Source organism: Silurus meridionalis, chromosome 17, assembly GCF_014805685.1.
Source record: "Silurus meridionalis isolate SWU-2019-XX chromosome 17, ASM1480568v1, whole genome shotgun sequence".
Lineage (NCBI taxonomy): Eukaryota > Metazoa > Chordata > Actinopteri > Siluriformes > Siluridae > Silurus > Silurus meridionalis.
In genome coordinates this window covers 25,885,525-25,903,665 of record NC_060900.1, presented here as the reverse complement: position 1 = coordinate 25,903,665, position 18,141 = coordinate 25,885,525, and the positions used below count along the sequence as shown (strand labels likewise).

General features: G+C 41.0%; 3 protein-coding genes across 5 annotated transcripts in view; 1 reads left to right on the top strand and 2 right to left on the bottom strand.

Moving 5' to 3' along the window:
* The window catches only part of dohh (deoxyhypusine hydroxylase/monooxygenase), a 4,527-nt gene extending 3,649 nt beyond the window's left edge, over window positions 1-878 (bottom strand). The window contains exons 1-2 of the mRNA XM_046870802.1: window positions 766-878; window positions 69-347 (exon numbers count right to left, since the gene is read on the bottom strand). Coding sequence (XP_046726758.1) covers window positions 69-342 — 274 coding nt within the window. The 5' untranslated portion in view covers window positions 343-347; window positions 766-878. The remainder of the gene's footprint in view (window positions 1-68; window positions 348-765) is intronic.
* Window positions 1-18,141, bottom strand: part of haus5 (HAUS augmin-like complex, subunit 5) — a 37,632-nt gene that overhangs the window by 13,637 nt on the left and 5,854 nt on the right. The window contains exons 8-19 of one of the 2 annotated variants that reach the window (XR_006928273.1): window positions 17,992-18,074; window positions 17,848-17,902; window positions 17,032-17,159; window positions 16,870-16,951; window positions 16,433-16,581; window positions 16,036-16,198; window positions 14,231-14,311; window positions 13,884-14,029; window positions 13,685-13,778; window positions 12,885-13,023; window positions 12,632-12,764; window positions 11,513-11,894 (exon numbers count right to left, since the gene is read on the bottom strand). Coding sequence is in view for 1 of the 2 variants with exons in the window: in XM_046870799.1 (XP_046726755.1) it covers window positions 11,792-11,894; window positions 12,632-12,764; window positions 12,885-13,023; window positions 13,685-13,778; window positions 13,884-14,029; window positions 14,231-14,311; window positions 16,036-16,198; window positions 16,433-16,581; window positions 16,870-16,951; window positions 17,032-17,159; window positions 17,848-17,902; window positions 17,992-18,074 (1,356 nt within the window). In the remaining variant the exon portion in view is untranslated. Of the gene's footprint in view, window positions 1-11,320; window positions 11,895-12,631; window positions 12,765-12,884; window positions 13,024-13,684; window positions 13,779-13,883; window positions 14,030-14,230; window positions 14,312-16,035; window positions 16,199-16,432; window positions 16,582-16,869; window positions 16,952-17,031; window positions 17,160-17,847; window positions 17,903-17,991; window positions 18,075-18,141 lie in introns of those variants that run through there. The other variant, XM_046870799.1, reaches the window with a different exon arrangement.
* Window positions 2,787-11,483, top strand: fzr1a (fizzy/cell division cycle 20 related 1a). Of its 2 annotated transcripts, none has more exons than XM_046870801.1 (14): window positions 2,787-2,973; window positions 5,548-5,667; window positions 7,014-7,142; window positions 7,234-7,297; window positions 7,383-7,513; window positions 7,804-7,886; window positions 8,439-8,622; window positions 8,701-8,766; window positions 8,863-8,965; window positions 9,113-9,297; window positions 9,392-9,622; window positions 10,353-10,457; window positions 10,845-10,937; window positions 11,023-11,483. In XM_046870801.1, exons 2-14 carry the CDS (start codon window positions 5,599-5,601, stop codon window positions 11,062-11,064), a joined length of 1,485 nt encoding a protein of 494 aa, XP_046726757.1. In that variant the 5' UTR covers window positions 2,787-2,973; window positions 5,548-5,598; the 3' UTR covers window positions 11,065-11,483. The 2 variants fall into 2 exon arrangements, with proteins under 2 accessions (XP_046726757.1, XP_046726756.1); XM_046870800.1 differs by having other exon boundaries at window positions 7,380-7,513.

Here is an 18,141-nt window from a genome sequence, read left to right as displayed (position 1 = left end):
CATCTCACAACCTCCTCACGTAGTCCCTTCTCTCATTCATCCACCCCGAGAACTGCTGAAGGTTTCACCTGCTTCATGTCTGACCATGGGCTCCTGCTCGGCGTCTCCCAGGACCCTCTCCAGGACGGGAATCGCTCTCTCGTCCTGCATCTGCCCCAGGCAGTAGGCCAGCTCGTGCTTGAGAAGTGCTGACTCATCAGAGAAAGCCTGGCTGATCCATTTCACCGCCTCGCCTCCGCCCAGGTTCCGGAGCGTGAACAGAGCTCTGAAACGTGTGGAAAGTTCCTGCTGGACGTCCACCAGGATGCGTCCGACCGCTGTTACGTCCTGATCACTCGCCATCACACCTAAAAAGGTAACACAAAGATTTCAGGAATACGGGACTCTGCCCCCAGGGCGTATCAGAGTCTACATTTACATAATGGACTCGTCTTATTAACATAAATGATTATGACGTAAGAACACTCGATGTCACGTGATCAATGCCGGCTCTTTCAACTAGATAAAAGTTTAGTTTGAAGACACACTGCTCCTGTACCCCTGACATTAAATACAGGAAGAAAGTAAAGGCAGTGTCAATGTCAGTGTTAATAACAGGCACGAGATCCACGTTACATCACACGTGATCACATCACAGCCACGCAAGTCAGAATGTCACATCAATTCCAGCTTCCGATCATTTTCACCCCATAATAAAATAAATACTGAGGTTTATTAGCTTCTGTTCATATTCTGTAGTATATATAAATATATATAAAAACTCACTGAGAAGAACAAATCCACTATACGTCGTAAACGTGATGTTCTCTATGCCGTCATTTCAGGAAAGAAGAACGTTTATTCGTGAATTCGTAGCGAATTGGACTTAACGCTGCATCGCCACCTATCGGCCTGGAGAAATTTTAAACGCTATATAATTGATTACTGTATATTCATTTTTTAAATCTTCTATTAAAACCCCATTATTATTATTATTATTATTATTATTATTATTATTATTAATAATAATAATATTATCATCATCATAACTATTATTATTTTTTTTTATTATTATTATTAACATTATTGTTGTTATTACTGTTGTTGTTGTTTTATCATATTATTGTAATCATTTTCATTGTTGTTCTGCAATTATTATAACACCTTTATCTCCATGAAGCTGCTTCGAGACAATGTTTATTGTTAAAAGTTCTACATCAATAAACATGAAATTGAAATGAATCAAATTATCCCAAAGAAGCAGTCAATACATTCTTTATTACTTTAGTCTATAACAATTATAAACTCAGAGCATCTATCTATCTATCTATCTATCTATCTATCTATCTATCTATCTATCTATCTATCTATCTATCTATCTATCTATCTATCTATCTATCTATCTATCTTTATCTAATAAAGAATATACTGAGTGGATCAGAACTGCATGATACATACAGACAGTGACACATCAGGGAGACATCAACGTCCTAGCAGTGTAGTGGAGAGTTCAGTATTGAGATGGTTGTTAAAAAAAAGCTGGACCTAAACCTGTATGTTCTGCTGTGAATGTTCTTGCGTCTCCTCCTGAATGGAAGGAGGTTGAATAGTTTTTTATTACAGATAAACTATGTTGAGATGTGCAGATAGATAGGTTAGGGCGGGTTTCCTCTAGAGACTGGTTCCTCTCGAGGTTTCTTCCTTATGCCATCTCGGGTAGTTTTTCCTTCACCACAGTCTCCACCGACTTGTTCATCAGGGACAAACGTACACATAAAGAAACCGACTTATTCATTCTTTATTACCGCATCATCTGTGTGAAGCTGCTTTGAGACACTGTTCATTGTTAAAAGCGCTATACAAATAAATTATCTATCTATCTATCTATCTATCTATCTATCTATCTATCTATCTATCTATCATCTATCTATCTATCTATCTTCATCTATCTATCTATCTATCTATCTATCTATCTATCTATCTATCTATCTATCTATCTATCTATCTATCTATCTATCTATCTATCTATCTATCTATCTATCTATTCATCTATCTATCTATCCTATCTATCTATCTATCTATCTATCTATCTATCTATCTATCTATCTATCTACCGTCCACCTATCTATCTATCTATCTATCTATCTATCTATCTATCTATCTATCTATCTATCTATCTATCTATCTATCTACATGCCCACCTATCTATCTATCTATCTATCTATCTATCTATCTATCTATCTATCTATCTATCTATCTATCTATCTATCTATCTATCTATCTACACGTCCACCTATCTATCTATCTATCTATCTATCTATCTATCTATCTATCTATCTATCTATCTATCTATCTATCTATCTATCTACTCGTCCACCTATCTATCTATCTATCTATCTATCTATCTATCTATCTATCTATCTATCTATCTATCTATCTATCTATCTGTCTGTCTGTCTGTCTGTCTGTCTGTCTGTCTGTTGTCCAATTTGGTTTACCAAATATTCTTAGAAAGTGAGAGACAGACACAGAGAAAGAAAGAAGAAAACACTGAGAGAAGAAAACAAAGAATGGACAGTGAGAGAGATTAATAGAGACAGAAAAAAAGGAAAGAAACAAACCCCTCTATGATTTAAACGCTTAAATATGAAGATTATATTCAGTACATTTCCTGCGTGTTTCTTTCAATTCAAATAAATGTACGAACGATGCAGGGGAGGGGGGAGGGGCAACGTGTTTCCGTGGCAACGTGCCTTCCTTTGTTATGTTTCAAATTTCGTGACGTCAGCGCCGTTTGAATTATGCTTACCCACAATCCTTCGCGGCGGCGTCCCATAAAACAAAACACACAGACTACTTAGATGTTTGCTAGCGCCGCACAGAGCTTAGCTTTATCACAGCGCTCCTGATTGATTTTATTACACAAAAAGGACACCGGGAGAATTAAAAAACGTTTCCAGAGACAATATTAATAGACCCGAGCGAGTTTGCGGGGTAAGTTGTGGATTTTTTTGGGTCATGATATGATTAGCTGGCTAGTATATGGTTTGTAGTTTAACGGGTGGATTAGCAGGGCTAGTCGGCTAGTTTTTTTATTATTAAAATTGTATAAATATATTAATGTTTTATGTGTAAAATCCCTTTCAGGAGTTGTGTCTCGAATGTATTTTAGTTGCATTTATAAGAACTAAGAACTGAAATGACTGAGTAGCTCCGGTAGCACCGCCCCGGAAGTTCAGCGTGAAATCCCCCGGTTACTATTTGCTCTTCTGGTCGATGCTAAAGTGCATTTCGATGTTGTGTATCTGTAGTTTGCAATGACAAACTTCTATCTTTCTACACCAAAACTCCAGCTATTAATCATTTTTTTTAGTAATCTGTTATTCTACCGATCAGTCCATCGATTAATCGATTAATCGGATAAGAAGTGCGGTTTCTTCTTTAAAGAGCAGCGATAAATGTGCAAGATCAAACGAGACAAATCTTTTAAAACGAACAAGTAGTTGTTTCTTTTAGTGCTGAATTTGCAATCTGTGAAAAACAACCCCATTTGGTGCATTTAATCGATTAATAAAATATAAAAGGAAAATATTTCATAGTTTTTAATTATTTTTTTGTTTGAAATGATCCCAAACTTTTCTCTCTGTTCTCACACTTCATAAAGCTGAACCATTTCAGTAGATCCCCCTGAAAGTCTCTGCTCTGGAGCTGAACATATGCCTCACTGTTTATATCCTGCTTGGACAGGTGTGTGTGTGTGTGTGTGTGTGTATTCCTGCACATTTCCCAAGCTGGGGGTTTAGAGCACAGTGTCAGCCATAATACATGCTCCCTGTATGGATTTAGGGTCTTGTCCCAACAGTGCATGAACCACATTCCGATCAGTAACTCAAAACTGCGGAGCGATCACGTCCCCTATTTTCGTATATTCCAGCTATTTCAGGATGCTGAGGTTAGAGCACGGGGGGGGGTCCGGCTCTGATACTTGTGCTTGAACTATAGCCCTGAACTTCTGATCAGTAACCCAGAGCCTTGACACCTGAGCTAGCCCCTGTTTTTTTCACATATCCCAGCTTAAAAAGTCGGAGTGCAGGGTCTGATATCATACAGCACCACTGGTGGAAAGGGTTTAGGGTTTTGCTTAAGGACCAAAGAGTGGCAGCTTGGACATACTGAGACTTCAGACCGTATGATCTGTATTCCATAACCTTAAACACCGAAACACGTGGTCCGTATTATCAGTAGAACATGAAGTCCGATCAGCAAGAAAGATACAGACAAAAGTATCTGGACACCTGACTTTTCCAGCCAAATGTGACAGTTTCTCTTCGCTTGAACTTGGTGACCCAAACCTGTTTCAACACTCTTTTGACTCCTGTGCACAAGTGGAAGATCTCCTGCTGTAGAGCTCAATGAGCACAAATCTCCACAATCACATGCCAAAATCTACATCTTCAATGGTTCTAAATGCGGAAGGTTCATCACAGTTTTTGTGGGTCAGGCGTCCAGAAACTTTTGTCCATATAGTGTAGAGTAATGCTTCTTCACAGTCAGAAGGTTTCTGCAGAATGTAGATGGAAATGTTTAGGAGATATAACAGATAATCTTTCAAGGGAAAGAAGGAACTTTGAGTTTGATGCGTGACTTTAAAGCTCGAGGATGTTTAAAAGTCTCCAAACAAACACATGAGGAGGACAATGGGTTTTTTTTGTAGGTTTTTTTGTTTAAATAACGACATGAAAACGAGCTTTTTAAATCCTGGCTTTGTGCACGAATGTAAATGTTTGGTTCCAGCGTTAAGAAATTCTGCCCTGAAACACATCAAATATGTTTATGCTGAAAAGTTCCTGGTGCAGTTCGTTGGAGACCCTGGAGCTAATTTAGTGCTTGGCACCATATTCTCTTGATCCCAGTGAGAAGTTAATGTTCGCGTGCCGCCATGATGTCACTAAGGGGGGGGGGGAATTCAAACTAAAGGGGTGATGCCTTTTTATCTTCAGATTTTTGGCATTTAATTTCCTGAAAATAAAAAAGAGCAAACTTCGACATTGTCTACTGTTCACATACACAAAGCAGCGGAGTTCCTCCTCTGCATATGTCCAAACCATCTCAATCACACCTCCTTCTCCGTGTCTCCAAAACGTCCTACATGCTCTGTCCCTCTAATAAATTCATTTCTAATCCTGTCCATCGTCTCAACATCTTCAGCTCTGCTGCCTTCAGCTCCACCTTCTGTCTTAGAATCAGGACTTTAATCCTATGGTATCAAAAACCCAAACTCGAATGATTTCTGGGACATTTGTCACTCAGACCTTTGCGTTTCCGTTCACGATGCGACTCACAGGCTTTTGCTCTCCGTGTATTACGACTACAAATGAAACCAACAGCCAATCGGCTCTCTGTTATTGGCGTGTGTCTGTCGGATCTTTTTTTTAGGAATCAGGTCAAGATAATGAGTAAACCTGCACTCCTGTTTCGAGTTGTTTTTTTAATCTCTGCCCTAAGCATCGGTATTGATGTCTGCTATGTGTCACATTCTCCTGACCTCTGAATGATTCATCACTGCAGTTTGGTACCAGAATCACCGCGGCTCACCTTCTCCCCTAAACGATCACCTCCATGGACCAGGACTACGAGCGCCGGCTTCTGCGGCAAATCAACGTCCAAAATGACAACGCCAGCCCCGTCGTGAGTCTCGTTTTTTCTCTCTCTCTCTTCATTACCCCCTTTGTTCTAGATGCCAGAATTTACTGTTGAATGTTCTCTAACCTGCTCATGCGGTTCCTCAGACGTTACACCACAGCGCCACCGATTGGTCAGTGCTGATTTAGTTTCTTTTTGGTTTCTATGTGTTCGTTTTAATAACGTTATCATTTCTATAGTCTCGTTTTGCTCCAGTCTCCCGTGCGAGCGCTTTGTAACAGACTGACGATAGCTTTTACATTTTCGAACACTGGAAGGTGGTCAGGGTGCAGGCGGATTCCATTCAATTGTGTCACAGGCTTCAGAGTAGCTAGAAACGGATAAAAACGATGACACAGCGCTCGTGTTGCGATCGACAAATGGCTGTAGTATGTAGCACTTCAGGAGGTGTTTTATACACACATTTATCTCATTCAGCTCGTCTCACCCTCACATCGGTGATTTTTCTCCTATAGTTCTCCTGATTCCTCCTTCAGATGAAACACTGCTATTTATTTTAATGGACAACGGTAGCGGTGAATTTTACCAATACTAATAGCGATGACCGATTAATCAACTGACGATTTTTTTAATAGATATTGGATTAAAAGAAAAAAAAACACACATTTTATGTAAAATGGTAGTTTATAATAAAATAACTAATTTCCACGCCTTTGTGAAGACTATTAACGATGGCCGTTTTAAGCACAACCTTTTGGACTTTTTATGTGATCTTATATAAAATAAGATTAACATTAACTTAATAAATTAATAAATGCTTTAGAAGTTTAATTTCAATGTTTACTAATAAATTTTTTTAATTAAGTTAATTTTATTTGTAAACTTTAGTTAATGCACTACGAACTAACACTGGTTCTGAAAGTGTGGTGTGTGTGGCCCTCTAGTGGAAAATACAGACATGACATGCAGGGCACAATAGAGAATATTTTTCTCAATTAGAAATCAAGTTTGTACGCTCAAAGCATCCACAAAAAAAACAGGTCATTGATGCATGCAAATTAAAACGGCATCAGTAAGTGTATTTAAAACAACTACACTTTTATTTTCTTTATTTTTAAACATCTTAAAAATCTTGAACTTCAGTATTTCAGTGCTGTTTTTCGGGGTGATGGAGGAGGACAGGTAGGACTTGAAAATCCACCCCTCACCCTCTTTTTAAAGTGGGGAAATAGCAGAGTACCACTAAACATGAATGAGGTACAGCATACAGTCTCGTTAGTCGCCAGTAGAGGCCGCTCTCGTGCTGTACAGTGCCGAAGCGACTCTGAAAAAGTAACCGATTCTTTTTTTTATTTTTTCTATTTTTTATTTTTTTTTTTGAACGCTTACAGAAAGTCACAGAGGTGATCCGTCACCTGACGCCCACCAAGTCGCCGATGTCCTCGCCCAGCAAGCATGGGGATCGGTTCATCCCATCACGAGCAGGAGCCAACTGGAGCATCAACTTCCACAGGATCAACGTAAGCGTTCCTTTTCATTCCTTGTCCGTTCCTTCACGAGCTCGTTTGCGACGACACGTAATAAGTACCAATTGTTTTGCTTTCGCTGCAGGAGAACGAGAAGTCCCCAAGCCAGAATAAGAAAACCAAGGACGCCACCGCGGACACCGGGAAAGGTGAGTTGACGACCGACCTGGCGTCTGCTTTCTGACCGATTTTTCAAATTGAACTCGTTATTGAACTTTTGCGTCTCGTTAGCAGCGGACGGCTTGGCGTACTCCGCGCTCCTAAAGAACGAGCTGCTCGGAGCCGGGATCGAGAAAGTGCAGGACCCTCAGACGGAAGACAGGAGGCTGCAGCCGTCGACGCCGGAGAAACGAAGTCTCTTTAGCGTAGGTGTCTTTATTTATTTATTTATTTTCTATTTTTTTTCCCCCTCCCTCAGTCCAAAACAAATAGTTTCCATCCGTCCATTTAGAGTACAGATTTCTAGAGTGGAATTTAATACAGAAAGCAATCTAGATATTCATCCGGGAGTCTAAAAGAATTTGTCAGACACATCCAGCCCAATCCCAGAGATTTTAAAGAATCCAACAGCGAACTGTGTAAAAGACTCCATTATGCAAACGCTTCATTGATTTGTATAAAGCTAGATTTCTAACATGAGTGAAATTCTTTGCAGTACACGCTCAGCGCCAAGAGAGCCACACCGGACGACGGCAACAACGTCTCTCCTTACTCTCTGTCCCCCGTGAGCAGCAAAAGGTGAGCGGCGAAACGCTACCGCTTTCCTGCCGAGAACCTCGTAACCAACAGTTCCGCAAGTTATTCATATTCTCTTTCCAAAATTAGCATCGTATTCAACCGATGAAATTTCTAAAGCTACATTAAGTGCAAAGGAACTGCTGAAAGCAAACAATGACTGTGTAAAAAAAGGGAATCGCACAGACATTTGTTGTCTTGCTCTTGCCCTTGAAACATTGCAGACATGATAAAAAAAAAATCCGTTAGTAATGATTGCGGCAGGTGTAAACGCTGCTTTCTTTATATATTTATAGTTTCAGCTCTTGCGGTTTCCCTGTTCAGATGCTGAATACTGCCATCTGCTGGTATAGGAGAGTTATGCTACCCAAGCACAGAATGTCCACACGGTTTGGTGTCTCAGATGCGCCTTCTGAAAAATCTGCCTAATTTGTAGCACAATCAGTAAATGCAATTAATTGAAAAATGGCAAATATCAGCCCGATCAATCTATCAGTCGAAACCTAGTCAATAATAATCGTTTGTCTTTTTTCCCTCTCAAATTAAATACCCCAGTCAAAAGTTGCTCCGTTCGCCGAGGAAGCCGACTCGCAAAATCTCCAAAATCCCGTTTAAGGTTTTGGATGCACCAGAGCTGCAAGACGATTTCTACCTCAACCTGGTGGACTGGTCCTCCTTAAACGTGCTCAGCGTCGGCCTGGGGACCTGCGTGTACCTGTGGAGTGCCTGCACGAGCCAGGTGCGTTTCCTCCCGCAGCCTTCCACACATTCTTTTTCACCATAGCGCTCAAGTCTTTAACGCTCGTATTTCGCGCAGGTGACGCGGCTGTGCGACCTGTCCGTAGAGGGAGACTCTGTGACGTCGGTCGGCTGGTCAGAGAGGGTACGCAGAGCCCTGGACTCCTTTGTTTTTTTTTTTTTTTTTTTAGACCTGAGAGTTTGTTAATGGATTGACTGATCGGATCGCTCTGCTTTTCAGGGGAATCACGTAGCGGTCGGGACACACAAAGGATTCGTGCAGATCTGGGACGCAGCAGCCGGCAAGAAACTGTACACGCTAGAGGGACACACGGCTCGAGTCGGTACGATTCTTACGGTTAATATATCTCACCTCCCCACATATAGGGGGCGCCACAGCAGATCATTTGTCTCCGTACCCCCAAATTAGCCCAATAGCTCCTTTCTTGACCGTATGATGATCTCTTCCTTTTCGTCCCCGTCGTGGTCAGGTGCGTTGGCGTGGAACGCAGATCAGCTCTCCTCAGGCAGCAGGGACCGTCTGATCCTACAGAGGGACATCAGGACGCCGCCGCTGCAGTCCGAGCGCAGGCTGCACGGCCACAGGCAGGAAGTGTGCGGCCTTAAGTGGAGCACCGACCACCAGCTGCTCGCCTCGGGAGGAAACGATAACCGGGTATGTGTAGCGTCTTAATGAAGCTTAGCTCTGACATTCTGTTTACAAAAACATGTCCTCTCTCTGAACAACTCTCTGCGTGTTTGTCACCCAGCTGCTGGTGTGGAATCACTCGAGCGTAGCACCAGTTCAGTACACAGAGCACTTAGCAGCAGTGAAGGCAATCGCGTGGTCTCCTCACCAACACGGCCTGCTGGCGTCCGGAGGAGGAACGGCCGACCGCTGCATCCGCTTCTGGAACACGCTCACGGCTCAGCCGCTCCAGTGCATCGACACCGGCTCTCAGGTCTGCAACCTGGCCTGGTCCAAACACACCAACGAACTGGTAAGACGACACAATACACTCGAGCGTCGATTTACAAAAGTGTGATACGCGTCGCCATTTGTGTCTCGATGCATCGTTTCGAACACGTTTGCGTCTGAAAATATCGGTTTATTATTTATATAGAATTATTTAGAAAGGTGACTAATGATTTGTGACTATTTTATATGTAGTTTTACATTTAAAATTTGATTGTTTTAATATTACAGTATATTTAAATACAGCGCAACAAAAAAACGGCGAGGTTTTTGACGGTTCCTTTTTAAGGGGAATTGTACATGTACTGTAGTGTAAACTCAACAAACATTGTGAATTACGTGTTAAATGTTTTATTTACTATTTTAAATGAATAATACTACGTATTTTTTGACATTTTATGTAATTTATTAGTACAAATTCAGTTTTGAAATGTTACCACTCGCGGCTTTTCTCAATCCGGTTCCGAATAAAAAGTCGGCAACTATCGAGGTCGTGAGTTTTGAGGTTCCACTGTATATTATATTTGTTTTTGTTTTTTTAAGTACATTTTTTTTACTGGCATTAAAGTGAGCCGGAATTTTTGCTTTGAAAATTCGAAATTTGAATTCGATTTGTTTTTTCACCTCACATGCTCAGACTTGTGTCCAACCAATCAGCTAGCGAACAAGATCGAATACATTTACATCGTTTAGTGTGTGATGATTTCCTGACTCCGTGTGTGTGTGTGTGTTTGTGTACGTATGATGATCTGCAGGTCAGCACACACGGTTATTCACAGAACCAGATCCTCGTGTGGAAATACCCGTCTCTCACTCAGATCGCCAAACTGACCGGTCACTCGTACAGAGTGCTTTATCTGGTGAGTTTCTTCTCCTTCAAGAAGCTTATTAGGAATCATCATTAAATCGAATTATTTGCCTTAATCTAGAAATGAGGTTATTAAAGGGATCATGCATGGAGGACATTTTGGAGACGGGGTAAGAGGGTTGAGATTGAGACAGTTTGGACATTTTCTAAAACAGCAGAATCCAGAAGGGTTTCGTTCCACCTGTACAACAGCAGCCTTCCAAAGAGCAAAACATCCGAAAATCCGAAATCATGATATTTAAACGGATCCCACACCTATAAGCCCTTGCGTGGGTTATCGCACAAAGAAAATGGTTACCATAGAAACCATGGTGTCTGATCCGTACAGAAAACTAGCAGTGTACTCAACAAATAATTTTTTCCCCCCTCATCGTTCCAGGCGATGTCTCCAGACGGCGAAGCCATCGTGACCGGAGCGGGCGATGAGACGCTACGTTTCTGGAACGTGTTTAGCAAAAGTCGATCGACGAAGGTAATTCTGAGATGATGATGATGATGATGATGGCTTATAAAGGTGATTTTAATACAAACACTAATCGGTCTTTCTTTGCTTTTAGGAGTCCGTTTCCGCTTTAAACCTGTTCACCAGGATACGGTGAAGTCGTGGCTCGAGTACCAGGATCGCACCGGGTTGTTGTTTTTTTCTTTCCCCCTATCCCGTGATGGACGGGGTAAAGCCGAAGAGGCCGTGTACAGTCACGAACTTGGAACTTCTGCCTCGTCATTCTTTCGTTTTATGTTCGTTGTACAGTGTTTTTTTTTTTTATGTTGCCAGGACTTTTCCAAACCTTAAGATCATACTGTACTCCTAACATTCATGGGTGGTGAAGGAGAAAAAGCACCGACACGTAATCGTCAGGAGGCGAAAATTCGTTCTCGTTGTTTATTGGAGAGAAAATTGTAAAATATGTATTTAAAAAAAAAAAAAAAATCATGAGTGTACAGAAACATGTCTGTCTGAATGATGCCATCAAGTGGAGCTGGAAAGATTTACATTACAAACCACCCTGAATGAGCAGCGCTGCCTGATTCTTTTTTCTGTCTCACACACACACACCTTACGAACCCTCTTCAATTCAAGCTTCAGCATCCACCCTCCCCCAGGAATAGACCTGCTTGGCCCCACCTCCTCTTTTTCTTAAAAAGAAACTGACTACACTGAAAAACAGGACCGTTTTCTTGGACGCCTGTGCGATTGAGTTCCGCTGTAAAAAAACTCGTACATTTCAATAAAAAATAAACCTTTGATGAAAACGGAGAAGCGGACCATTATTCAGAAGTACAAGTTGTAGCTTTAGAGGACCGACGCTGCGCTTCGCCTGTAGATTAACGCGCCTTCGTAGCCAGTTTCCATCTCTGCAGCCACTGCTGGAAAGTCAGTCCGTCCTGCTGCACGTCTGGCAGAGCAAACTGGGCCGGCTGCTCCCACCTACACACACACACACACACACATTCTAGTGCATGTAATTACTGGGACCGTTCACAGTGAAAACCAATCATCATCAACACCTCGTCCTCTTTACCTTGTCCCGGGTTCACACTGATGGTGATAAGCAATTAACAAAGCTGCCTCACGTCGACGTGCGAGAGCGTTCCTCACGTTACTTCCTGGTTTAATGTTTCACTGTCCACATTTAGACGAAGGATTTTGAATCCGAGTGACTGCACTTTGTGTATTCGCTGGCTTTCACATGATGTTGTGTATAAATACACGCATTACAACGTACAAGCATTAATATTGCCTTCAATTCAGCAAAAAACAGACAGTAATAGGGATTTGTTACCACGAGGGTCATCATGGCTACCATTTCTAGTTGTTTCCTCTCCTATAGATTAAAAGATCTGTTTATTTTCTACTACTGTTATAAAATAGTTGATGGTTTTGTTCTTTCTTTGCTGCATTTTTATGTGAAGGGAACAAACTACACGAGCCAGGATCACCAGAGTCATTTTTTTTGTATAACGCCACAACCGGAAATGGTTTCATTCCGACTGTAGACCAGCAGGAAATAAAACCCTCTCCAGGTTCTTTTCAAAAGTCAAAAAGACAAAAAAAACCCTCAAAACTTTGATCTCTTACTAATACAAAGCACTAAGATTTTGCTCCTGTTTAAAAATGCATTAAAAAAAAAAACTACAATTTTTTTCTTTTTCCATTTTCCTCACCAGTGTGTGATGGCTGTGTTGACCTGACTCGCGTAGGCCACGCCCTTCGAGCACCTCTGTGTCAAATCCTGAATTCGAGGCAACAGAGACTGCAGCAAGGCTGCATCCTCCACTTTCACACACTGCATCAAAGCTGTTACACACACAATTTAAAAAAAACACAGTGTAATGAAGGTTTTAATATTTCACTAATACAAGGTTAGGAATGTAGTGAATGAGTGTGTGTGTGTGTGTGTGTGTGTGTGAGTGATACCCTGCTGATTAGGAGCAGGCAGCTGTGCTGTCCGGTTCTGTGTGTCCGTTAGAGAGTCTGTATGCAGCTGCAGGAGGCGACGCAGGAAACGCAGCTGCAGCCTCTGAGACACCGCCTGAGAGAACAACAACTCGGGTGCCTGTACAATAAAATCATCTCATTTACACAACTGACCAGTTGAGGGCTAAGGGCCTTGGTCAAGGGCCTGACAGTGGCCAGATGCTGGGTTAGGGTCAAGTATGACCAAACTAAATGTTTGTATATAATAGTTTATTTACATTTCCAATCAATTCCTATAAATTCCTGGTAGTTTCCAACTATCCAATATATCCAAAATTCCCCAGATGAAGTTCCCATGGAAAGTTTCCACCCCTAGCTGAGATTTGAACGCGCAACAGTACACACCCACATATTGCATTGTTAAGAGTTAACAAAACGAATCGCATCGACAGAAAAGTGACTTGTGTCAACATGGCAACCCGGCCTGACAAATCGAAGTTCAAAGATGGCAGCACAAATCCTGAGTATCATCACTAGAGCCTTAAAAAATGTAGAAATCATGTGCTTTAGGTGTAAACCGGTGTGTAGGTCCGCATACATCCTGGTTAGTTTACGTTGTTTCCACGTACCAACGTTTTTTGGATGACTGGGGTTTTGGAGGAAGTTTTTTTAAATTAACATACGTTTTCACTTACGTTATGGCAGCTATGATAAAAAGAAAAGAAAAAAAGATCGGAAACAAATAGAAACATTACAAGCGCATTAAAACGATTGTGTGAATTGGAAAGAGACTCGTATACCATGTATAGGGGTGTGTTGAGGCTCTGACGGAGGACATGCAGAGCCGGAGAGTCGACACGGTTCAAGGAGAACTGATCCGCCGGGATTCTGTCCCTGTAACAAAACATGAGAAATGATGGAGAACGTCGTACGATGGATTACAGTGAAGGATCAGTTATAGTCTCAATCGGTTGTCCGAGTGAAATCTGGGACGCTTACCCGTCTACAGTCCTGCGATCCAGAGCAGCCAGAGACACCGAGTTAAAGAGCTTGGCCTCCTGGGACACGGAGTTCCGCAGCTCATTAGCAGAGCGGGTCACGCCTCCAAACTGAGGACTGAGCTTCTCACGCACAAAACGCCTCAGCTGAACGAAAACGTCAAAAAAGAAATTTGATTGTTGAAGCCGTTATAAAAGCGATAAATGTGGAATGAAAAGAAAAAAAAAAAAGGTGCATACAAATCTTAATGAAATGTCAACAACCTTTTGTCCATACAGTGTATTTTAGACGTGTAAATATTTTAAAACGTAGCGGTAAAGAAAAAAAAAGCTTGCAGACACTCGTACCTCTGAGTGAACACGTGCGAGTTCGGTCTTCATGGTGGAGTTTCCTTTGATCAGACTCCGTATCTGTTCCTGTCTAATATCCTGCATCATGTCCACACAAACACACACACACACACACACACACGCGCTGGCATCAGAAGTATTGGAGACAGCAAATATCGTAAGATTTTCTTATGCAAGTACAAATTAATTACGCTTTTAAGGAAAAGTCTGATATTCCGCATATTTTTGAGTAATAACTCATTACCAGTGCGCTTTACATTTCATTTAAAACTCCCAGAAACAAGTATAAAACAGTGACACTTTACAATACAGATCAGTAGGGGGAGCACTTTTGAACATCGCTCTGGTAGAGGGCGTCTGCTAACGAAAAATGTCTCCAAGATTAAGTAGATATTGAGCGTGTAATCTATACTGTGATAAAGGCGATCTGTAATTAGCATTACTAGGGATGTAAAATTCTAGGAATTTTCAAAAAACTTTCCATGAGAATAAATGAAAATTCATGTGAATGATCTTTGAATTTATAAAATATATCCGATTTCAGACCCATTTTATCAGTCGCATGCACTGCAGGGTTATTGCATACATTTATGTTTCAAATTTCCTTGTGTAAGCTGCTGTGCAACGAAATTATACTAATAACTAAATCGAGGACAAAAGTTATGATACAGTTTATATAAACTTCCATAATGTTCCATTAATTCCCATAAATTCCTTGGTATATTTCCAAAATTCCCCTGATGAAGTTCCCATGTAAAGTTTACGGAAATTTACCGTAAATATTCCACCCCTTTGCAACCTTCGTTCGTTAGGGAAGGTGAATCATAGTTTATAAGTTGTTGAAATTCTGACCGGAAGGTGATGGGTTCAGATCCCAGCACCACCAAGTGTAACCCCCAACTGCTAGATAGACTCTAGTCCCGCTCGATAAATAAATAAACCCTGAAACAATGTTGCAACCCCGTAAACACCTATAAAGACCCCTATAATGCCCCAAGAATGTCACACAAACCAGCACCACCATGTGGCAGAATGCTGGAACTATGGAGACCGAACATCTTGGATATACAGTAGTCCCCAAATTTACCGCGGTTCGAATCTCGCCCCTCCCCGTTTTATCACGGAATTGCATTTGCCGCATAACTAATTAGTTTGGCAGATTTTCGCATTGAATTGAGTTATGTTGAAATAATGAAATATTTTAATAAAAATATTATTAATTTTATAAAATCAGATAAAATGTTAATACAGTACAGTACTGTATACATTAAATTCTTTGGCGTCTGTTTATAGCGGTTTTTCGATTTATTCGGTTTTGGAACGTAATTACCGCGATAAACGGGGGATTTTTGTAAAACAGTGTTCATTTTTAAACATTGAAATTATTTTATACATTGCATTATTTTATAAACGTATTATTCTTATTTTATTTAGTCTTTATGGATTTTTATTTTTTTCTGACGTAAATTTGCATAAACCGTAAATTTTTGCATAAACCGACGCTAGTTACATTTCATTCTTCATGATTATTCTTAACAATATATATGTATTTATAAGTATTTATAAGAGTCTGGTTCCTCTCAAGGTCTCGAGGAGTTTCTCCTCAGCAGGGAGTAACTGAATAGGGACAAGCTGATAAAAATTATATATTTATTTAGAATTGATGGAGTTCTGCTTTGCGACACTGTTGAAAGTGATACAGAAATAAAAGTGATTGAGTGACAGATGTTTGTGGACAGACTCCTCGCCTTGTTCGTGATGTATTTTTCACCCCGCTGAAGTGTGTGTTCGCTGCCACGTACCACAAGCTGCCTGAAGTCCATGATGCTTTGCCACTGTGTGTGGAGGCTGCGCAGAGCCTCGCGCTTCTCTCGGTTCTCCTGCTGGAGTCGAGTGCACTGCTCTCGCACGCTGTCTCTGACCGCTGCCTGTCTCACCACCTGCAGCTCCAACTCAAACACACTCCTGAGAGAGAGAGAGAGAGAGAGAGAGAGAGAGAGAGAGAGAGAGAGAGAGAGAGAGAGAGATGCACAGATATGCAGAGATGCACACAGACCCAGTTACACACACATGCGCACACACACACACACACACACACAAACACACACACACTCAATGTTACAGATCCCAACATATCTGCATATAGAAGAGAACATGGAAAACAGGGGCGGGGCTTAATAATAAGAAGCGTGAACTCACTGGGCCACAGGGTTAATGAGATCATCCTGCCTCAGAATCCTCAGCTGGACCTCCTTCTGTAGAGCCTCGAGATCAGCGTTCATTCTCTTAACTCTACTCCGTACTGCAGCCAGGTGCATGTAACTCTGCTCCACCTCCTCCCACGCAGACTGTCCGTGCACACACACACACACACACACACACGAAAAGAAAAGATGCTAGTAAGATAGGGACAAATTATATTAAAAGATAATGTCATGTAAAACATTCCATGATGTAAAAGGGCTATAAGAAGATGTGATGTGCTTAAATAAATACAAATATTTATATACAAATAATAAAAAACCTAATATATAATTATATTTCAGGAAAAGCACGTTTTCAACAACTTGCAAAACTCGAGATCGAAGGGATCGTTCTGATTTTTTTTACTTGGAGTTGAGTCGATTGGCCCTCACCTGTAACAGACTGCGTACAGGTGGCAAGTCCTCCTCTTCCTCCACAGACACGTCGAGCAGATGATCGCTCTCATACCTGAAACTAGAAACAGCAAAAATCATAAACAAAAAAACACAACAGTGCATGACTTCTGGCGTGGCAAGGAAACGGTTTTTATATACCCGAGAGCAGAAACGTCACGTTCCACATCCAAAGCTGCGATTTTCTCCTCCAGCGCCACCTGCTGTTTGGAAGCCAAAGCCTGCAGAGCCAAAAGGAGCTGATTGGGTGGGTAAGCTCGCAGCACGTCCTGAAAAATCCAAGGAGGGAAAAGTTGATGTGTATATATATAAAAATGAAAAAACAAAAATGGTTTTTAAATCACTAAACATCACCCAATAATGCATATATAATAATCGTCCGCCATGATGCACAAATCCGGCAATTAAAACCGTCCGTGTGGAAACATGGCAACAAGTTCCGTTCGGTGTCCTGACGAGTTACGAAATTTAAAAACACCATAATTACTTTGAAACATTTACAAGAATATTTTATCTTCATGCTCTGTGTTGAGTTCGGTTTCACTAATGATAAACATACATTTGCATAAAGCATCAATATTTGTTCGTGGCCATGTTGATTAGAGTATTAAACACGTGAAATTTATTAATTCAAGGTTTTAATTTAGTGCGATTAAGTTGCGATTTATCACGAGATAAATATTTTAATCGATTGATAGACTTATAAATATAAATGTGTTACATTTAAATTTTATTCATAATAAATGATTAAACCATATAATTTGTATAATAGTAATATAATATGCACGTTATCGTGTTTGGTTAGTGATGCAATTAAAAAAAAAGTGTACGTGGTTGAAATGACAATGAAAGCCACTTTTCATCCACACACACACCCACACCCACACCCACACCCACACCCACACCCACACACACACCCACACACAGCCAGACACCCCCCACACCCACAAACCTCACCTCCACGGAACTGAGCCAGTGCTGATAAGCTGCACTTCTCTGTTCAGGTGTAAAGCTGCAGAAAAATAAATAATCCGCGTCATTGAATAAAATCTAAAGAGCTGAAATGGTTCCTGTGTAACGTTCTAAATAAGTGACACTTACTCTGAAGAAGTGGACTTCAGCATGTCATCCTGCAGAGACTGGAAGAACAGCACTCGGTCCCTGCAGAGATCCCGAACGTTCCTCTAAAGCGGAAAAAAACAAACATGAATAGCATTATAGTTTAAATCGCATTTATCAAATAGATGTACA